Below are 20,879 nucleotides of genomic sequence, written 5' to 3'. Positions count from 1 at the left end.
TACTTACATTCCCAGATATTCATTAATATCTGACACACAGTTATACACACACACACACACACACACACACACACACACACACACACACACACACACACACACACACTGACATCAACACACACACACACACACACACACACACACACACTGACATCAACACACACACACACACAGAGAAACAGCTTGCTTCTCTCCTTGACCTTCACTGTAACCTCCCACAGCTTGTACGCAGCATGTGGCTCCGCTGACAGGAGAAAAAGTAAACAAACAAATGAGAACCATTTCATATTTCAGAACCTACCGCTGGAAAACACAGAGAAGATGCGTGAGGCGGCAGCACAATAGAGAAAATTATCATAACCACTCGGACAGCTCATGTTTTAGGGCTACATGAAACCCGACTTGTTTTTTAACTCAGCAGCACCGTGACCTCAAATAAAGTGTACATGATGTGGATGAGAGGAAATTCAACTGTGTTATTATTATCATAAAGAAATCTGTCAATATTAACATACCTGAACCCAAAGAACCAATCAGGACAACTTCCTCACTGTATGTCAATCAAATCTTTCTACTTTTCGCCAACTAGACAAGTAAGCTGCCAGTTTACAAACCAGCAAGATTACACAACTTTAAAAACAAATTTCTATTATGATGAAAGTTAACTTGGCTTTACCCTGGATATAATTTAATATCTACAGCAGGAGATTGTTCATGGAGCAGTGGGAACCTGTAGCCTTCAGAGTTACGACACTTGAACATCAACGTGTGTTTTTCTGACTGCTGGTAAATGCACATTTGGGTTTCAAATCATTTTTTTATTTATTTTATGATTAAACAAGTTTTCAATAACAAAACTAACAGCCCAACTATGCCAAACAACAACAACAAACAACAACAAAAACCTCAGCAAAACCAAACCAACAGTCCAAATGATAATTAAACTGTCCACAAGAAATCCAAGGTTCAAATTCATCAGATTTGACACAAGTTTGATTTCCAACTCAAGTTTCAAGTCATGTTCATGTTGATCCAGCAGCATAATAAATACTTAACTCAAAGGTTTATAGCTTCCGAATTCTTCGTGCACATTTCTGTGCAGCGCTCTGTTCACGTTATTATTAATTCTGACACGTTTGATATAAACTATATATATATATTTTATTTAATTAAAATAAAAACTATTGTATTCCGACGCCCTGCGATAGACTGCCAATCTGTCCGGGGTGCACGCCGCCTCCGCCCCCCCGTGACCCCGGTTGGATGGATTTCTTATCTCCAGAACGCAGCTCTTCTTCATGTAACATGGTTTTCAGTGTTGCTCATAAATGTTGGGTACTGGTCCCGATACGCAGCGTTAGCTCAGGTGAAGAAATACAGGTTTGATCTACATCAGCTGCTTGATTCGTGCTTTAAATCACTGGCTGTCTCATCAACTACCAGCTGATTAATGTCTCATATTACCAAACCTGTGCTTGACACTTCTTGCCCTCATTCTAATGACGCACCTGTGCTGTTTGCTGCTGCAGGTCCTTTCAATGTGCCAGCGTCTTGATATCGTCGATCTAATGTTGGTGTTTATTTATCAATGAATCCAATCAGAATCATTGTTTCTGCTCATGCTCTTTGACTGAGGAGTCATCGTTGACGTTCTTGAGTCTAAAGTGTTCAAATACAAATTAATCCACCGGGATATCTTCGGAAATTTACTCAACACACATATATTGCAGAAATGATCGTACAAAATACGATCCAGGAGCACGACGTGGTTGTTTTTTCTGCAGCTGAAGAATCACCTGTTTTAACAGAGCAGCTTCTACTTGAGCGGTGAGCTCTGAGAAAACTGTGCGCTGACCCGGAGATACCCACCCAGTGCTTAAGGCAGTCAATTAAAATTGTATGATCAACTGTGTCAAATGCCGCACTTCAGTCTAAAAGGATTAAGACTTCTGCATGTGCTGTTAAAAGGAGGTCATTTGTTACTTTCATCAGGGCTCTCTGTGCACGACACAGCACCCTAAAATGGGACTTTATGTTTAAAATAATAATTTAAGGTGATTGCATTAACATATTGCTGTAAGGTAAACCTATCTTTGTCTTGGATACCAAGATGAGAGCAAACAGACTATAACCATGAAGAAACGTGTGATTCACGGTGGCCATCTGGCCCCCTTTTGTCCCACAGCGTTGTATGAATGGAAGAACTTCAAATGGAAACGCTGCTGAAAACGTGGCATGAAAACTTGTTTTTTTTATTCAGAAGAGAGAAGACTTACATCTCCCTCGGCGCAAACCATGAATATTTCAGTCTTAACTTTGCTCCGCACAAAGCAGCACTTTCACCCACGCCTGCACAACACACACAGATGCAAGGGATGGAAAATTCAAGCAAAAATACTTTACAAAAACCATTCGGAAATAATTGACAATCAATCGACTATAAAATACACAAAGACGAACACACGTCAACATGCAAGTTCATCGTTGACTCACAGGTCGAAGCGCAGATTCTGTCTCTCCTCGAAGAAATAGTCGAGGACAAATTTGCGGACGAAGTCGGGGTTCAGGGTGTTGTCGATGACTTCTGTTCTTCCGAACTACAAGACAAATGAGAAAGGTGATCTTTGGTTAATGGCTGCAAAAATCACTTCAACTACACACCTGGAAAAATAGCCCTGTTTGATGTTATATATTTTATTTTAGCTTTGTGAAGGTGCAATTATAAAAAATTGTGTTTATGTGAATTTTGTACCAATAATGTGACAAAAATATAAAATCTGTTGTCAATGTAAAAACAGGTCAAGATGCCAAATTTCAAATATAATGATGAAGTTCACCAGAAGCTGCTGAGAGTTTAGTCACGTCCTACAATGAAGCACTGAGCCTGACGAGCTGTCTGAGATCTGCTAAAATGGCCTCTGTGAAGACGACCTGTGAGATGTGGATGCACCAGTCTGGGCACATTTTGCGAATTTTGTTTTTTAGGAAAAAAAAAAAGTTTGATTTGGTTTCCATCTGTCATGTGATCATTTGAAATGCTCGGTTACTTATGTGAAATATAAAGTTGCCCAAAGACTTATTCTGGCTAATCCAAAATGGGCCCATAAAAATACTTCCTAATGGTTGCGGAGGTCAAATATTCACCAAATTACACCCGTTGTCTGTTTATTTGCAGCCACAGTTTTCAATTTGAGATCATTGCGTCAAATTATTTTAAAGAAGGTTTCACTCCAATATTGTGGCTCGTGCAGTAGCACAAATGTATCTGCAATTAGCAAATGACAATACTTTGTAAAACATCATCTCCATGCAAGAAGTGCTTACAAATTGCATTTGTGAAACAAACAACTCCAGGATTATATTAAATGTTTGTCAGACAACCTGGGGATAATTATTCAAGCTCAAAGGTACCATCAACCCAAACAGAGAAAGAACAGCAACACAAAATAAGGTTGTCGCTCTGATAAATGAGAAGGCCATTAAAGACCTCGGATATAACGTGAATACCCAGCGATAGTAACGAAACATTTTTACACTTCCAGAAAAGAAATGCCTGCAGAGGACTGTTAAGATGCTCAGAACAAAAGAAGTAAACAAAACAACAAATGTTAACCTGGCCTTTCCTGGAGCAAGAAAACATCATGTTCAGTCCCTCCAAGAAATTGCAGAAGTTAACACAAAGTCAAGCAAACTCGGCAATATTTGCAATTTTTTTAATTCCTCCGATTTTTCTGCAAAAAACGTCGTCAACAGAATCTGTGCTGAAAGTATTAACAACATAAAATAAGTCTTTTCAAACAAAACTGGCTTTATTAATAATAACACCTCATTTCCAACCAGAAAGTCTCTGCTCCTGTTTTCATCACCAAATAAAACTCTGTTCACCGGAGAAACAGGAACAAGAGGAGAAACAGGAAGTGAAATGTGTTCTTCACATTAAAATGATGTGATTAAATGTTTGTGATCAAAGGAAGTGATTAAATCTTTGTGATCAAGGGAAGTGATTAAATGTTTGTGATCAGAGGAAGTGATTCCATATTACTGGATGTTAAATGAGTTTTCTCCACACGTCCAGTTGTCAGAGACGTCTCTTTGTTTGTTTCATCCAGCAGGTCTATGTGTTGAATGAACATGAATTAAACAGCATCTAAAGCTCTTATTTTGACAGCTGATGTAGTTCTTGTTTCTATATTCCAGTCACAGACGCTCTGTTCTGGAAACATATGCAGCTTTTAGGACCTTTTAGGAGCTTTTATCTCCACGGTTCTCTAAGTTCAATAAATAAATGAATAAAGATGAGAACTAAACTATTTCTGTGATGTGCAGCAGGATTATTATCACAGGAAGTGATTACAGATTTATTCCTTTATCAGTTAGTGCTTAAAAAAAAAGGTGAAAAATACATGTTAAAAACTCCTGGAGAGACTGATTGTCTTATTATTATTATTATTATTATTATAACAAACTGTAAGCTGGCTCACAGGCAGGTTTTCCAAAAAAACATGATACTGCTTCAGTATGACTTTCCAATATGCTGCATTGGTGCCATTTCTAAACAATCCCCCAACATCCCAGCCCTGTACTCACCTCCCTCCACTCCCTGTTGGCTATTCCTTGAACGTACAGGACACAGACTGTTGAATGAGAAACAGAGAGGAGGTTAGAATCATTGAAGAGTGTTTAACAGTGAACAAACATCGCTGAGAAGTCAGCTGAGAGCGTGTTCTTTCCCCAGACCCCACCACGAGAGGAAAACTCCCTAATTAAATGTCACTAGAACTTTGCCTTGCAGCGTGATGATATTTCAGTGAGGAGGGAGAGGGAAGAGCAAGGGGGGGTGAGGATGGGATCTATGAGTGTTTGTGTGGGCGGAAAGTCCTCCTTATTGACATTCGAGCATCTCCATCTGAAGGGGTCCTGGAGTGTTTTTTGATGATGGACTATCAGTGAGACAAGAGAGAGGCATTCAGCTGGCACTAAAATGACATTTCATTTACATTCTAGCAGCCTCTACTGTATTCACACACACACACACACACACACACACACACACACACACACACACACACATACACACACACCTGCCACACGGCAGCGGCTGACATCTCTGAGATCCCCTGGGACCAGACACTTGTAAATTAGTTTCGACTGATTAACATTACGAAAGAGTTAATAGTGTGTTGGTGGAAAAACTGATGCAGACTGTTCATTAAAGTTCAGGATTTTATCTTTATTATGTGAAAACAAAATGTCGTTAAATTGTGTCTTATCTCTCTTCTTACTAACTCGGGTCTTTCTTAATTAGATTACCTGGTTGTCTTTTGATGTAAACTACATTTTGTAGTATTATGAAATAAGTCACATGCTCCTGTATTTCAGTCATTATTCAGCCGGTTATCTGTCCACAAAAGAATACTCTGTCAGTGTCACGTTTTGCTTCGCCTTGGCGTTTAGGCGTGAAAAGTACACGCATGAATGACCCGGGTCAAAGAAGGAGGTCATGTGATGAAGTATAAAGATTGGTAAAGTCTGTGTATGGTAGAGGTCGGACGTGGTTCGATGGGACAAACACAGACCTCTCAACCAACCCAGAATCATGGCAAAACGTGAAATAGACACGCCGGTCAAAACTACAGCAAAATGTGAAATAGCCACGCTTTGGGCTGTCTAGGAGGGAAAGTTACGCGGTTTCCTGTAGTGGACGAAAATGAAACCTACTGCATGCGTCGTGTCATGTGCTTTACAGGAAAACTAACTTGTGAAAGGTTAGCAAACAAAAAACAACTGAACAAAAATGCTGTCACTTCCGTATTCAAACCTCATCGTGGTAGTCTGGGACTATTAACACCAAGCCATCCCGCCTTCCTCTTAATACTGCTAAAAAATATATTTTGTTGCCTCTGACTTCAATTACATGATCTCGTGACATTTACGTGGATGGAAGTTTCATGCTTTCAAAACGTGTAACTTCCACGCCTAGACGGCCCAAAGCGTGTCTATCTCACGTTTTGCTGTAGTGGACCGGCGTGGCTATTTCATGCTTTGCCGGGATACCAGGTTGCAAAGACCTGTGTTTTAAGTCCAAGAAAAAGCAATAACTTAGTTAGATAACGTATTCAGCTTATATAACACAGATTAAGTAAAAATGTCATGTTTTTATTAAAATGAATATTATTTTGAAACATCAGTTTGACCCATTTAATTTGGTTACTTCATTCTTTAAAGTTACAAAAGGAAGAAGGCGTGCTGGGAAATGCTAATTTGTTTGTTCAATGACCTTATTCCCTGTCATTGGTGATATGTCATGTATTGGGAGGGGGGGCTGGGGGGGTTGGGGGAGGGGCTGGATGTTTGCACCGGGTGGAGGGTCTGGTGATGTGGTCAGCAGCTGTCGTTACACATACAAACAACAGGTGTAGCAAACAGGTGACCAGATAAACTTCCCCAGAAATACATTGATACAAAATGCCACAAATTCCCTCACAGCAATAATGAAGGAAATTATTGTGATGTAAATTATATAACATTAAAGGAAATGTGTCGCCTACATTTGGTTTCATTACAGTTTTATGTCACGCGTGGATTATTCTCCAAATCAGCTGCTCTTGTCACAGTTGTCTCATCAGGAGATCTGCAGCCGGGACGACTGGTGATGAGCAGCCGAGCGTCCTCTGTCCCCACGTTCAGGTCGGCTGGGTTTAAAAATGCACATATTTTATTGGGCTTTTATTGGACTTACAGTAACATAGCGAGAAATAAGTTGTTACTGAATATCTCCATCCAATAACTGACGGGGAACCAACAAAGCTGCTGCTAACCTGCTAATTTGTCCGTTAACCTGTTTTGTTTGAAGAAAATAAAAAGAGATAGATTTACAGAGGAAACTTGCACCACATAGATTAGCTCTGAAATAAAGATGAGTGCTGTAACCCAGCTACCCGAACCTGCTGAGAAGGCTTACATTAACCAACCCAAAACACACAAACTCCTGTTTTTGATTGGCGGCTGTTCACCGCTCTGACCGGAGCTTCATCCTCTAGGAACCATCTGAAAACACACCTCTGGAGGGAGGCGGAGAGAGGAACCCGTTTCCAACCCATTCCACCTGAGTAACAATGATCCTCAGCTCTAAAAGGCCACAACAGCAACCTCTGCCTGTCCTTGTCCTGTTTGGTTGCACACGCGCACAAAAAAAAAGTAAAGCTACGAAAGCAGCAGATTCAAGCCTGTCAGCTTATGTTGAGTGCTCAGAAACCACTAAGATGGTCCGCCTGGCCTGCAGACCCCCCGGGGGGCTCCACGGAGGCGCTGGTGAACTGGTTGAGGAGTTCAGTGGAGCTCAGATGATCGCAGGTTTACAACAGCGACGCTGGTTGGTTTTTATTTCACCACGGTTATGCCATGTTTTTGTAGGACTGCTTGTGACCGCCTTCACGGTCTTCCAACACAACTGTCACATGTTCAGCGTCTGATTTATGGTTAAATCACCTTTAATTTTCTCACAGTAGAGACAAAAAAAAAAAAGCAATTGAAATGTTTCTTTACCGTTTCTGACTTCAAACCGTCTATTTGCACAGAAAAGCAAGAAGATCAATTCTGACAAGCTTTAAGGATGAAGGCGGGAATTTATATTTTATCTACAGGGAAGAAGCTTATTGAGGCCAAAAGGTAAATCCACTTATGAACTCTAAAATAAAAAGGTGCTGTCAGCCTGGCACACAAAAAAAACCAACCACATCAGAGACGAGACGCTCTGAGAGCTCCGTGAAAGAAAAAATGTAGTTGAGTCGATCATGTCACATCTGATTAGGGAGGAAACACCTTCAACATTAACAGCAGCATTAATTAATTGTAAATTTATGCCTGAGTTAATGTATGAGCTGCCACCAACAGATGAATTGACTGATTTATTCATGGCTTCATTAGCAGCCGTGACAGTTTCAAACCCACTTTTTACACCCCAAAAAAAAGACATTTCATCTTTTAGAGGAGGGCTGAAGTTGCACTATATTATTACTGATGTTTTTTCACCCTGCAGAAGTGCTCAGAGTGCTCAGTGCGCAGAGCGGCGGTCGAGCCGGGTTCTGGCCGACCGCCGCTCTGCGTGCCGTATACGTTGCATTGTGGGTGGTGTGCAGCCAGCTGGCACTCAGCTGGCCGGATATACAGCCGGCCTTTAATCTTGCCGTGAAGCGTCGGATGACACATGGTCTCTGCGTTATTGTACGGGAGAAAAAAGCGATACATCAATCACACGCCTGTAAATAGCAACGCACCCTCGCCCGTCGGTGCCGCTGCACTTTCAACTCGTCCTGCTCGTCGGGCTGAGGATGATGATGCTGCTAACAACATCTCCGTTTTGAATGTGGGAGATAGCGACGGCGCGTACTTTGATAATGTTCGTGTCTGCTTAATGCCCTTTTCCAATCTGCTGAAGCACACTGATCAAAGCACGTCCACATTCATGCACAACACACACACACACACACACACACACACACACACACACACACACACACACACACACACACACACACACACGTGTAAGCACACAAACACGCACAAAAAAAGAGAAACACTGGATTGTTGTTCAGCTTTATAGGCTAATATGAATATGGTACGTGAGCTTGCCTGAGGCCCTGTATGTGTGCGCTTTTGTGTGTGTGAGAGTGTGTGTGCGCGAGTGTGTGCGCGAGTGTGTGTGAGAGTGTGTGTGAGAGTGTGTGTGAGAGTGTGTGTGAGAGTGTGTGTGCGCGAGTGTGTGTGCGCGGCTCTGCTGAGGCGGTCTAATGCTGTGTGACTGGGGCCAGTGCTGTCAGCAGAGCAGAGACATGGACGCAGCACAAGTGCCTCCTTGCATAAACGTTGGGGCGGGCAGGGATGCTCATCCTCCTTTCCCACCGTCTGACATTTAAAGGTCCAATCCGCAAATTCTGGGAGCTCATCAATTATGAGTTCACACACAACCGACCAAAGACTAAGACTGCCGCCGGGTTGCACTCGCGGCACTCAGGTGGCAAAGCGTTGAATATTCAGGTTTTCGAGAAAGGTGATGCTAAAAAAATGAGCACTAAACAAACCGTGGATAAATAGAGGGCGAGTAAGATACTTCATAATTTTAATACACCTCAAAGTGTTTTCCTCCAATCGTGTTTTTTTCGGAGAGCTGCTATCTGACAGGACTGTCACAATTTGTTCCGGAAAACAAAGCAGGAATGACAGACAAAAAACACCGAGGAACTCCTACCATCCTCGGGCGGGCCGGTGCACGTGGGCCGTGTGTGAGGATGACAGGATCTGTTCTCAGCATTTAGTCTGGCATGAATCCATTTGAATTTGCAATTAAAGGGCTGCGAGGCAAATCTTGATTTTACTAATTAAAAAGAGCTTCGAAGCTGCTTAAATTCTTAATATCTTCTGGAGACAAGCAGCCATACAGGAACTCAATAAGGTGATCTAACAGTAGCCCGACTGAAATCAGAAACTATTGATCAACAAATAATTACTAAATCAGACAAACAACGTATTTGTCTTATGAGACTGTGACTGTCAGATTTGTCGATCACGTTCATATATTATTTCTCTTACAGACATTCACACCAATCATTACGCAGTCGTCTGTCACAATTTTCTAGGTCTGATTAAAAAGTTGAGTAATGAGCACGTAGCATGGGGAAGCAGTAACCTTCATGAGGAAGTATTCAGAGTTACGTCACATGTCACCGTGGATTTTGTGTCAAACTCAGGAAAAAAAGGAAACCCTCGAAGTGCTTCAGAAAGCAACGAGCCAAATGAGGTGTAGTAGGAGGCGTTCACATTTCTAGAAGGGCAGAACATCACTTTCCTCGACCGTAAAAAGAGCGTCGAGTCAGGAGACCAACCGGGACGTTTCCTTGACGTGTGCAAGGTTGTGCACCATGAAATCGTCCTTCAGGTTCAGACTGTTAACACCGAGTTCTACTGTGAAGTTCTGAGGAAAAAACATTCAGAGGAAACAACCTAAAGTGGCAGTTTGGTTCTCCAACAAGTTTTTCAACCGCAACTAAACAAGCGTAGCTCCCCATCATCCCTAACTGCCACATTCGGCTCCCTGCAACTTCATCCTGTTCCCAAAAGGGGTGGGCACAAAATTTGTTGTGCGCTCAGTTTTCAAGTCCAGAGTAGAATTGCAAATGTGCATGTTGCAGTGTTCACAAAGACGTGTGCAAGTCAGGTACTGATGGTGACCAAGTGACGTAACTTAGACTTCCTGCTCCATGCACATCACTCTGCTGCACATTCATAGACCAGATATAAAAGTGGACGTAGCTTTCAGGTCTGAAAGAAGTGCCTTAAACTGCAATATCACCAAAACGTGAGATAGCCACGCTCTGCGCTGTTTAGGCGTGAAAGTTACACATTTTCTTGTGGAGGATGAAAATGAAAATTTTAGCAAAAACGTATTGTTGGGTTTAAGGAACAAAAAACAACTCATGAAAAAAACAGTCTGGATATAAAAGAGTTCGTAGCTTCAGGTCTGTAAAATGGTTCTGATCCAGAAGTGTCTTCAGCTGCAATACCAGCGAGTGCCACTAGAGGTCGGCTCCAAAAAGCCTCCGGCTCCATAGACTCCCATTCAACTTCTCTCATCAAATCCAAAGTGAATAAAATGTGTCCATCAGTTATCTCGGTGTTGTTAGCTAAAGTCACTCCTTCTTCTTAGTTTTCTGGAGGTCCATCTGAAAATAATCCCTCATTCATTAGAAAAGAAGATTCAAGAAGACCTGTTTTTGGGGGCGTGTCTGTTTGATTGACAGGCCTGTGGTGCAGTCAGGTTACAGCTATCGGTGGGCGGGATGTAGTATCGTCAGGTTTCCAATCAGATCGGTCAGATCCACCGCTGGCTCCTCCCCCAGCTCGTCCAAATATGGTCACTTCCTGCTCCAAACCGCTCCGAACTAACAAAGATGGTGACGGACAGAATCTGAACTGGAGGATTCATAACGTTCACAAACCAACGATGACATCACTGATGGTCTGGAGACATCACTGATGGATGATGTTTGTGTTCTCCATTCATGCGAAACAGGAACAAGTCTGATCTTTTTGATGGTAGCTCGTACACGATGTGCAGAGGTGATCAGAGAGGTGGTCGTAGGCACACACTTTAATGTTCCACCACTTTACTCGTGTAAAGATAGTTTAATAAATGTTGGTTTGTATAACCTTCTTCCTGCTCAGCTGGTCCAGAGTGGGTGAGTGTGAAGGTGAGCAGCATTCAAAGGTGCGCAGGGGGTGACATCAATCCCAGAGGTGTGATTAATGCTCCTCAACTGAAGGTGAAAACATTCTTCTTTCTCTTTTCCATCTATATAATTGAGGAGCTTTTTCATGTTAAATGTTACAAACACATTGTAGAAGTACTTAATGAGAAAAGGTTCTCTTCAACTGAGACCTTCATGACGCATCATGTCTGTTGGTTCAGGCTGTTATAATCAGTTTTTTTGACGGTGTGACAACACAATTTATTCTGTATGATAAAAGTATTAAGGTCTGACACCGAGCCGCTGTGTTTACATGTTAAAACACAAACTCATTCTCCAAAATGAGAACTCAGTTTATTTACAAGGAAAAAGTTTAAACCAACGTTTTATGTTTCTCTATTGAAGCGAATTACTGTTGGAGAGCAGACTGGGCCTTTAAAAACCACTGGACCAGTCGCCAAATTGAACCCCTGCTGTCAAGCAAGTGTATGTGTGTGTGTGTGTGTGTGTGTGGGAGGAGGGGGGGGGGGCTTTTAATCTGTAGGATGGAAGTGGCTGGTTTGTGTGTAAAGATGATCCGGTTCCCCTCACTCACACTGGGAACAGAGAACAGTGATGAATACGACCCCTGACATATGCAAATGTCTACTGAATCACACAGGCGGCGTACGTGTGTGTGTGTGTGTGTGTGTGTGTGTGTGTGTGTAGTGCATGCAAGCCTGTGTTTGTACAGTTATAATCTGCCTGCATGTGGTGGATGTTTGTCTGTGGATATTTCTGTTTGTCTGCAGAATTTAATGTCCACGTGTCCATGTGCATGTGCAGTGGTAGATTTTGTGTGTGTGTGTGTGTGTGTGTGTGTGTGTGTGTGTGTGTGTGTGAGAGAGAGATGAAAGACAGGCTTACTTGGATCAGACTTGGAAAACGTGTCTCTATCTAGCAGGTTTCTGAAAAACAAGAAAACAAAGAAACACATTGACAGAAATTAATGACAGCTCAACAAAGAAAGTGCAACTACAATACATCATTAAAACTCCCCTAATTAGCTCCCTCAGTGACACTGACAACTTGTTTACCCATAATCCTCTTCTGACTTGATTAACAAAAGCCATTTCATCCAGTCATCCCGGCAGCAACATTAAGCAGACTATAAAATCAACCTTAAAGTGGAGCCCATTTATTTTTAAAACTTGGAGAAAACAGCAGAGGAGAGGAACTATTTTTCACTTTTTTTGCGCTCCCTCGGTGGCAGAAGCAACAGCGGAGGCTGCCATCAAATTTACATGACACTCCAGTCTCTGCTCTTTGCATGGGGAGGGATAAATGCACCAAAGAGTCCCATCACGGAGCAGATGCTCGGCACTGCTGAGGTACTCCGAGGTTATACCGCTCTGAAGGAATTAAATATGCACATAAAGATGTCGCAGCTGCCTGAGACCAGAGAGCAGGAAAAAAATAAATGAATTGCAGCTCGGGCGAAAGGAAGAGGGAGACCTGGGCTGTTACGTCATCACCAGTGACGGGCCGTTGTGGTTTATCGTTTGCTTACAGTGACCAGGGCTCAGGAGGAGGTAGCCAGAAGTCCAACAACGTCCCGGCGGGCTGAAGTGAACCCTTCAGTCTGTCACTCAGCCTGCACTCCCGCCAAATGTTACATTAGACCTCCGTAGAGCTTTCAGAGAGCGAACACAGAAAGCTTAATAACGTCAGTATTTTACAGCACATCAAAAGATAATACACACGTTCAATTTATAGCTGCACTCTATTAAATTACATTTTAAATCAAAAGACTCTTTGATAATGGAAGACACTTAAAAACTGAATCCAGTTTGCAATGCTAAAGGATGAAAATGAAACTTTTTAGCAAAAACATGTGGTTGGGTTTAAGGAACAAAAAACAACTCATGAAAAAAACAGACTGGATATAGTGTGGATAAGAGTTCGTAGCTTCAGGTCTGTAAAATGGTTCTGATCCAGAAGTGTCTTCAGCTGCAATACCAGCGAGTGCCACTAGAGGTCGGCTCCAAAAAGCCTCCGGCTCCATAGACTCCCATTCAACTTCTCTCATCAAATCCAAAGTGAATAAAATGTGTCCATCAGTTATCTTGGTGTTGTTAGCTAAAGTCACTCCTTCTTATTAGTTTTCTGGAGGTCCATCTGAAAATAATCCCTCATTCATTAGAAAAGAAGATTCAAGAAGACCTGTTTTTGGGGGCATGTCTGTTTGATTGACAGGCCTGTGGTGCAGTAAGGTTACAGCTATCGGTGGGCGGGACGTTGTGTCGTCAGGTTTCCAATCAGATCGGTCAGATCCACCGCTGGCTCCTCCCCCAGCTCGTCCAAATATGGTCACTTCCTGCTCGTTGGACTCATTTTATCCACTGTGAAACCTGGTCATCAATGAAACCCGTTGAAACTGACATAAGTTAAAGTTGACTTCAGCCTTCTTGTCTGTGAGAAACTACAAACTTTTCACAGACGTTTTTAAATCCACATTAGCAGGCTATATTTTGATGTCCTAATAGTGGAGTATCACTTTAAGCTGCAACAATCCCAGCAGCATGACTTTGTCCATATTGTGCACTGCTGACAGGGAATAAAAAAAACGGGTTAGAGTGGGGAGAGAGGCTCCTGCTATCATGCTGCCTGCAGGGCGAGCACTCTGTCCCCCGTCCTGTCCTGTCTGACAAGCAGCCAGCGTCTTCAAGCCGTTGATGGCTCGTGATGTATCTGGATCAGGCACTCGTGTTGTGCTGATCCCAGTGTGGCCCAGATGGTAAAACGCCACGCTCGGCTGCTTCGCTGTCAGGCCACGCCCACCGGCCCATCCCCAACTTTAAGACCTTAAATAAATGATAATAAGCGATGGAACTGAGCCCACTCATATCGGGGCTGTGTTTTCTGGCTGGCTGAGAGGTTGTGTAGGAGTGAGAAGTGGGCGACTTCGCCTGCCAAATGGGATAGATGTCCAATAAAGAGAAATACTGTACCCAGGCAACTCCCAGAGGAGCACGAGTGGAGGAGAGGAACACGAAGGAGTGAAGGAAAGAGGAAAAGGAAGTATGAAAGACAGCACGCAACTGTAAGTGCATGTGTGTTTGCAGAAGTGCACACACACTTCTCTGGATATGGTAACCTCCCTATGATTCATGTGCACCCGAGGGCTTCCACCTGAAAGAGATGGGCGACTCTTTAAAAAGACCTTTTCCTCTGCAGGCGGCCTCGAAACGTCTGGGCGGTCCGAGCAGAGTGCCTCGTAGTTCATTAAACATTTACGACGGCGGTCCCTCCTCGACACCAGAATTACATTTGAAATCCCAACAGTTACATCACAGCCACCTAAACATGGCAGCTGGAGCCTTAAATACCGGTATGGGAGGAGCTGGAGGGGGACTTCCATCTCTGAGAGCAACTGAGAGCAAATTCTTTGAGATGTGTTCTTGAAAAAAAGGGAATAGATGTGCTCGCCCTCAGATGGTTGAAACCAGACAAAAAGAAAAAGAAGGATTTCATCTCAGCAGGAGTGAGAAAGCTAGAAATCACCTTATATTCTATTTCAAATGATGAATACAGCAGGTATTTTGCATTTTCTGTGCATATCATTCTAACAATGCTTAGTTGTGTTTTCTAAATATTATTTATAGCTTTATGTTATATGTAAAATGCAATTTTTTTTTTTTAAAAACCCAATGTTTTTAAAGGACAATGTGCATATAGACTTTTATTAAAAAAAAAATGTTTTAATCTAAAATAATTTGATGTAAAAGCAATCACCTGACACCTGCAGTGAGAAATGGTGTTTGCAGGAAAATCAGATTTTATCATCCGATCTTTCAGCTATATCCGCATCAACACATATGTTGTCTGATATGCAATTATTTTATTTTTTTACAGAACAGAAATCTAGAAAAAGATGCTCAGAATCATCTAGAAATTGCCATAGTTAGTTTTTTTTCTTTTGTAATTTAGAATTATTTATAATTACAATATTCCCAGTGAAATTCACTGATTCAATGCACCAATGTTGGACAATTAAGTTTACTATTAAACAGTAAACTACTGCCAATATACATCTTTATCACAAGTGTTTGATGACCACATTTGGGTATCAGAATATTTGTGATATCGGTTTCTAGTCTGGTATTAAAGGACCCAAATTTACTGCACAATAGTCTGGAAATACTCCACTTGGGATTGTTTCCAGTCCTTATGTGCGAAGACCTTGGGTTCATTTTGAAACTACTGGAGCCGCCTTTAACCAATCACATTGACGTATGTTGTGCACTCAGACTTTACTCTTGTAAAGAACAGAAACCCTCCTCAGGGTTTCAACACTGTGGACACAGTGACAACTGAAGCTGAAAGAATTCAGTGGGTGTAGCCAGGCTAATCAGTATCGACCTAGAAAAACAAAAACAGTATCGTACACGTGTACAAAGATGCCAAACTTTTTCACACGCCACACATTGTTTTAATCATTTTTTTGAAGTAAAAAAATAACATTTGAAAAAAGCTTATATAAGGTACTACAACCGCTCCTACTACTACTACTATCTAAATCTACTAAATATTGTACTTACGCAGCAGTGTCAAACTTTTGCGTTTAACTTTACTGGCATCATAAATGAGACATTATATGTGTACCAGTGTTTCATAGTGAGTGGAGCTTAAAGGATCATACTTTTTGCAAGATTTTTTATTCGTTATCAACTGAATAAACAATTAATTTCTGCTCACAATTTACAAACGGTTCTTCTGATATTTAGGCATTAGTTTCCATTCATTTCCGCACGATATGACGCGAACAGAGTTTCAGAAATTCATTGTGTTTTTGTGTAAATTCAAATTTAAATTAATTTCACTCAGTCTCACCATTCAACTACTTAAACACGTTATGAGCTGGATGGATGATACATTTTACGCCTGCATGGCCCCAATGGGAGTGAAGCATCAACCGTGGCTGAGTTTCCCGGCAGCCTTCACTCTCTTCATTCCAACAATGGCGAGAAAACTTTCCCAGCATGAAAAATCTTCTCGCCTTCTTGCTTGTTAAACCCAGCGAGCTTCCAGCTGAAGCGTGGGCGGTTACTCCCATCGCATAACCGCACATAAGGCCATGAGCTTGACATTTAGCCCTGCAAGCCAGCGTGCAGTTTTACTTACTGCTAGAGTGGCAGTTGTCTGTGGAGCAATAAATCAGCAAATAAAGAGGTTCCATCTATGAACACAGTAATGATCAGCACAACACCGGATCAATACGGTCAATTGAGACTGGGGAAAACACGCCGCTGGTCTTATCAATGCACCTCTGAAGCACCTGAGACGCTCTTAACTCTCCACGATTTTCTCAGAGTCTCTGTGTTTGCTTGTGTGTCATCAGGGGAAACTGTTGTGCATCCAATAATGAACTAAAGGCATGCTGCCTCACTGGGAGAAACCAAAGACACCAGCAGTCCGCCTACATTTTACTAAGTGATTGCAATAATAACTCTAAAAGCAACATGTGATTAACTATGTAAACGATACTACAGCTGTACAATTATTATTATAAAATCCCGATCTTGATTCACGTGTCTACGCAATATCATTTTTGAATGACAACAATTATGCCACATTTTTATTCGGCACATCAGCAACTTCAAAACAAGCGCTCCTACCAAGCAGCAACCAGCAGTAATAGCTGTAACCTGACTGCACCACAAGCCTGTCAATCAAACAGACACGCCCCCAAAAACACTTAAAAAGAAAATTGTATTCTATAATTAGTGACGGGATTATTTTCAGATGGACCTCCAGAAAACTAATCTGGAAGAGAGAATTTGGCAAATGACACAGAAAATGTGGGTACCATTTGCATTAACTTATAACCTTTATTTTATGAGAAGTTGAATGGGAGTCTATGGAAACTGGCACTTTTTGGAGCAGACCTCTAGTGGCACTCCATGGTTTTGCAGTTTAAGGCACTTGTGTGTTGGCCTCATTTTTCAGGGCCAGAAAATCATTGTAAATGCACTTTTAAAAAAACACTCCCTCATATCCATTCATCCAGATTTCATGTGTATATTATCTGAAGAGGATTTTGATGGACTTTCACTCTTCATACCATATTTTAGAATGTATTTACTAGCTCTGAAAGTCTCATTTTATTTAGCTCAAAATTTGACATAAATCTGCATAAAAATCCCATATTGTCTTCAGTAGAAAGGCATCAATCACTGAACACTAATCAACATGAGATCTGTCCACAGCGATCACAGAGATGCAGGAAAGAGGCAATGCAAAAGATGAAAGCAGAAGAGCATGGGGGGAGGGAGGGGTAGGAGGTGAGGCCGCTGGTAATGTGATGGAGGCATGTCGTCTCTCGGAGGTAACCAGGTGAAGCTACGGTGGCTGCCTGGTGCCTTAATTAGACTAAATAACTGCTTCAAGAAACTCATTAATGCAGCCACTGCCGGTTTGGAGTCGCCAGCTGAGGCCGACTGGATCTGTTGGTTTTATGCTCTTTGCTCTGTTCCACCTGAGTTGTGAAGGATTTAGCGAGCAGAGCTGCACGGTGCAGCAGGATGTTTCTTTTCAACTCATTTCATTCAGTTTTCAGGTCATTTCAGTCCTGTGTTCATCAGATGATTAACTAAATGAACTGAAAACAGCAGTTTGACAGGCTTAAGGAAAACAAACATATTTGAGAATATTGAAAGATATATTAATAGCAAAAATCTGTTCACCCGGTGACCTAATACAGCAATAAATAAATCACTGCATAAGATCTGCATGTTTACTACTTGGTTAAATTTCATTATTCAGCAACAAAGCTTGAAATATGAAATTTCTACTTAGATGTTCCACGTGTACTCGGCCCTGCTGCTGTAAAATGAAACTTGCCGTTTCCCTCCAAAATGCACCACTGCAAGATGGTGAGCACCAAACAATTCACGTTAGTGTCAATATAAAAAATATAATATTCTGTTATATTAGAAATGTTACTGTTTGTGAAAATTTAAAAAAAAAACCTCTGAATTATATATCATTTTGTCTTGTGGGATATTTTGTTCCATTTGTTTTTTGTATGATTGCTATAATTGCTGCCTAATAAACGCGCTCATTAATACAGTCGTGACGGCCGTTTGTGTGCAGAAGTGACACAGAAGGAATCTGCACTCTCCGGGTTCCTTCTCTGCTCCAATAAGTCTTTCTGTCTCTTTCTTCACCTTCCTCGTGGAGAGTGCCACATCGGCTGTGACACATCGACCGGCCTCCCAGCAGGTCGGCGTCCGGCTTCAATACAGCCACATCGCAGCGCCTCAATTCTTCCACGGGATACACTTCCTACCTTTTGTGCCCAAAGGTCACGGCTATCTCTCCGCTGTGGACCACTTAGATCAGAAGACAGCTGTGAACACAAACATTCCCACACAGACCGACTGCTTCTTCTGGTCGTCAGCGCTGTAGGCCTGCCGTGCTCCTTCTGGACTGGAGACAGTTAAACACATCAAGCTGCATGTGCGGATTTCATCGTGGCCTTACGATCCGGCGTGATACGCAGACGGAGGGATCGTCCACTCACCAACACGCCGTATTGGCCTCGAGTTAATCAGTCTGTCAGTTCGGCTGCTTGAAGACACAAACGATGAGACCAGAGACGGTTTGGATTTATTGAGTGAATGAGGGCTTTCACTCCAGCAAGGGATCCATCTGGACTGAGTGGCTCAGCGGCGTTGTCCAAAAACAGCGACACCAAAGTGGGAAAATCCCACCGCACACAGTTTTGTTTTGGTGTAGCTGTCAAAGGTGTCAACCCGGGCAGCTAGAAGAGCTTGAACACGTGGTAACAATCACATTAATGCAATGGATGTTGCTGCAAAGTAGTATACTGGCATAAACATTACAACCACAGACTTTATATAAAAGAGTTCGTAGCTTCAGGTCTGTAAAATGGTTCCGATCCAGAAGTGTCTTCAGCTGCAATACCAGCGAGTGCCACTAGAGGTCGGCTCCAAAAAGCCTCCGGCTCCATAGACTCCCATTCAACTTCTCTCATCAAATCCAAAGTGAATAAAATGTGTCCATCAGTTATCTCGGTGTTGTTAGCTAAAGTCACTCCTTCTTATTAGTTTTCTGGAGGTCCATCTGAAAATAATCCCTCATTCATTAGAAAAGAAGATTCAAGAAGACCTGGTTTTGGGGGCGTGTCTGTTTGATTGACAGGCCTGTGGTGCAGTCAGGTTACAGCTATCGGTGGGCGGGACGTAGTATCGTCAGGTTTCCAATCAGATCGGTCAGATCCACCGCTGGCTCCTCCCCCAGCTCGTCCAAATATGGTCACTTCCTGCTCCAAACCGCTCCGAACTAGCAAAGATGGTGACGGACAGAATTCTGAACTGGAGGATTCATAACGTTCACAATCCAACAATGACATCACTGATGGATGATGACATCACTGATAGATGATGACATCACTGATGGTTACTGATTGGTTACAACTGGAAGTGCATTCAGTGAAACCGATTACAACCACAAAGATTCACTGAATGATTGTTCAGGATTGTTTTAGATGTTGGTTGGACAAAACAGGACTTTTGATATCGGATATTTTCCTGATATCTGTATTTAGTCTGGTGTTACCAGATCCCAAAAACACTGAATAGATGCCTCTGGTGACACCCCATTGAAGATTGTTTCTAGTCGTTGCATCCCAACAGGTTCATTTTGAAACTATTGGAGCAGCCTTTAACCAATCAGCTGTAAACAATAAAGACTCTCATCCAATGAGAGAAGAGTGCAACTCCATCTCAGTAACTCCCCATTGCAAACTTTATATAGAATAAATGTAAGGATACAAGGAGCATTGATCTTGCTTCAGCTTTAAATCATCGCTATATGCTGGCATCGCTACAACTGTTCGTATCGCTTCATCGAGCTCGACGATTATTGGAACATTATTTTAAAACATATGTTTGACCTCAATGTCCTCGCACCAGTCAACCATCACGGGTCACTGATTGGTTCGCTGCATTAGAGTGGCGACCAAACCTTAATGTGAACAGAGTCTCCAGACTGTGACTTAAAGTCTGTTGCAGCTGTAACCAAATCCAACACCATCCTACATTTCCCATGATGCAAATCAATTATTTCAATAATCCTGGTAATCATTCATGTCTTCACATCTCCAGTTTGTAGTGCAGCTTTTCTGTTAAAGTTAGAACGCCATAAATCAAGAAAGCAATACTTTCTAAGCTTTGATAAGATCTTCCAGAGTCACTGAAGACCTGTTTCACCTCCTGATGAAGAGTCAACTGATTTTGAGGTGCAAGATCAACAGAGATCCCCTTCATGACAGATCTCTGGCCTTTAACATTCACTTCCTTGGTCCTACTTTCTGCCTCATCTGCATCCGTTCGCCCAAAAATCCATATAAACAACAACAACGTATAGTCCAACTCCCATGTGTTGAGATATGTCACAAATCCAATATAAAGAAAGTTAATCGATTTTTGCTGCTCTCCAATGTCCCGGTTTCTCTTCAGAAGTCCCTGTGGACACTTGAGTCTCTTTTTACTGCAGAAATAGCACCAATGAAAATTGTTGTGCGACTACCGAGTGAAAAAGTCATTATTCTGGACAGACTTGCTGCTGTTG

The 20,879-nt window shown here is 42.1% G+C and overlaps 1 protein-coding gene across 1 annotated transcript in view; it reads right to left on the bottom strand.

Moving 5' to 3' along the window:
* LOC138206039 (copine-8-like) overlaps nt 1–20,879 on the bottom strand; it is a 71,741-nt gene that overhangs the window by 47,357 nt on the left and 3,505 nt on the right. Inside the window, exons 2-4 of the mRNA XM_069162486.1 lie at nt 12,150–12,190; nt 4,588–4,634; nt 2,494–2,597 (exon numbers count right to left, since the gene is read on the bottom strand). Coding sequence (XP_069018587.1) covers nt 2,494–2,597; nt 4,588–4,634; nt 12,150–12,190 — 192 coding nt within the window. The remainder of the gene's footprint in view (nt 1–2,493; nt 2,598–4,587; nt 4,635–12,149; nt 12,191–20,879) is intronic.

Source organism: Embiotoca jacksoni, unplaced genomic scaffold (genome assembly GCF_022577435.1).
Source record: "Embiotoca jacksoni isolate LCO1_2020_lvr unplaced genomic scaffold, fEmbJac1.0.p SCAF_3, whole genome shotgun sequence".
Classification (NCBI taxonomy): Eukaryota; Metazoa; Chordata; class Actinopteri; family Embiotocidae; genus Embiotoca; species Embiotoca jacksoni.
The sequence above is the reverse complement of the archived record's forward strand: the minus strand, read 5'-3'. Positions and strand labels throughout refer to the sequence as shown.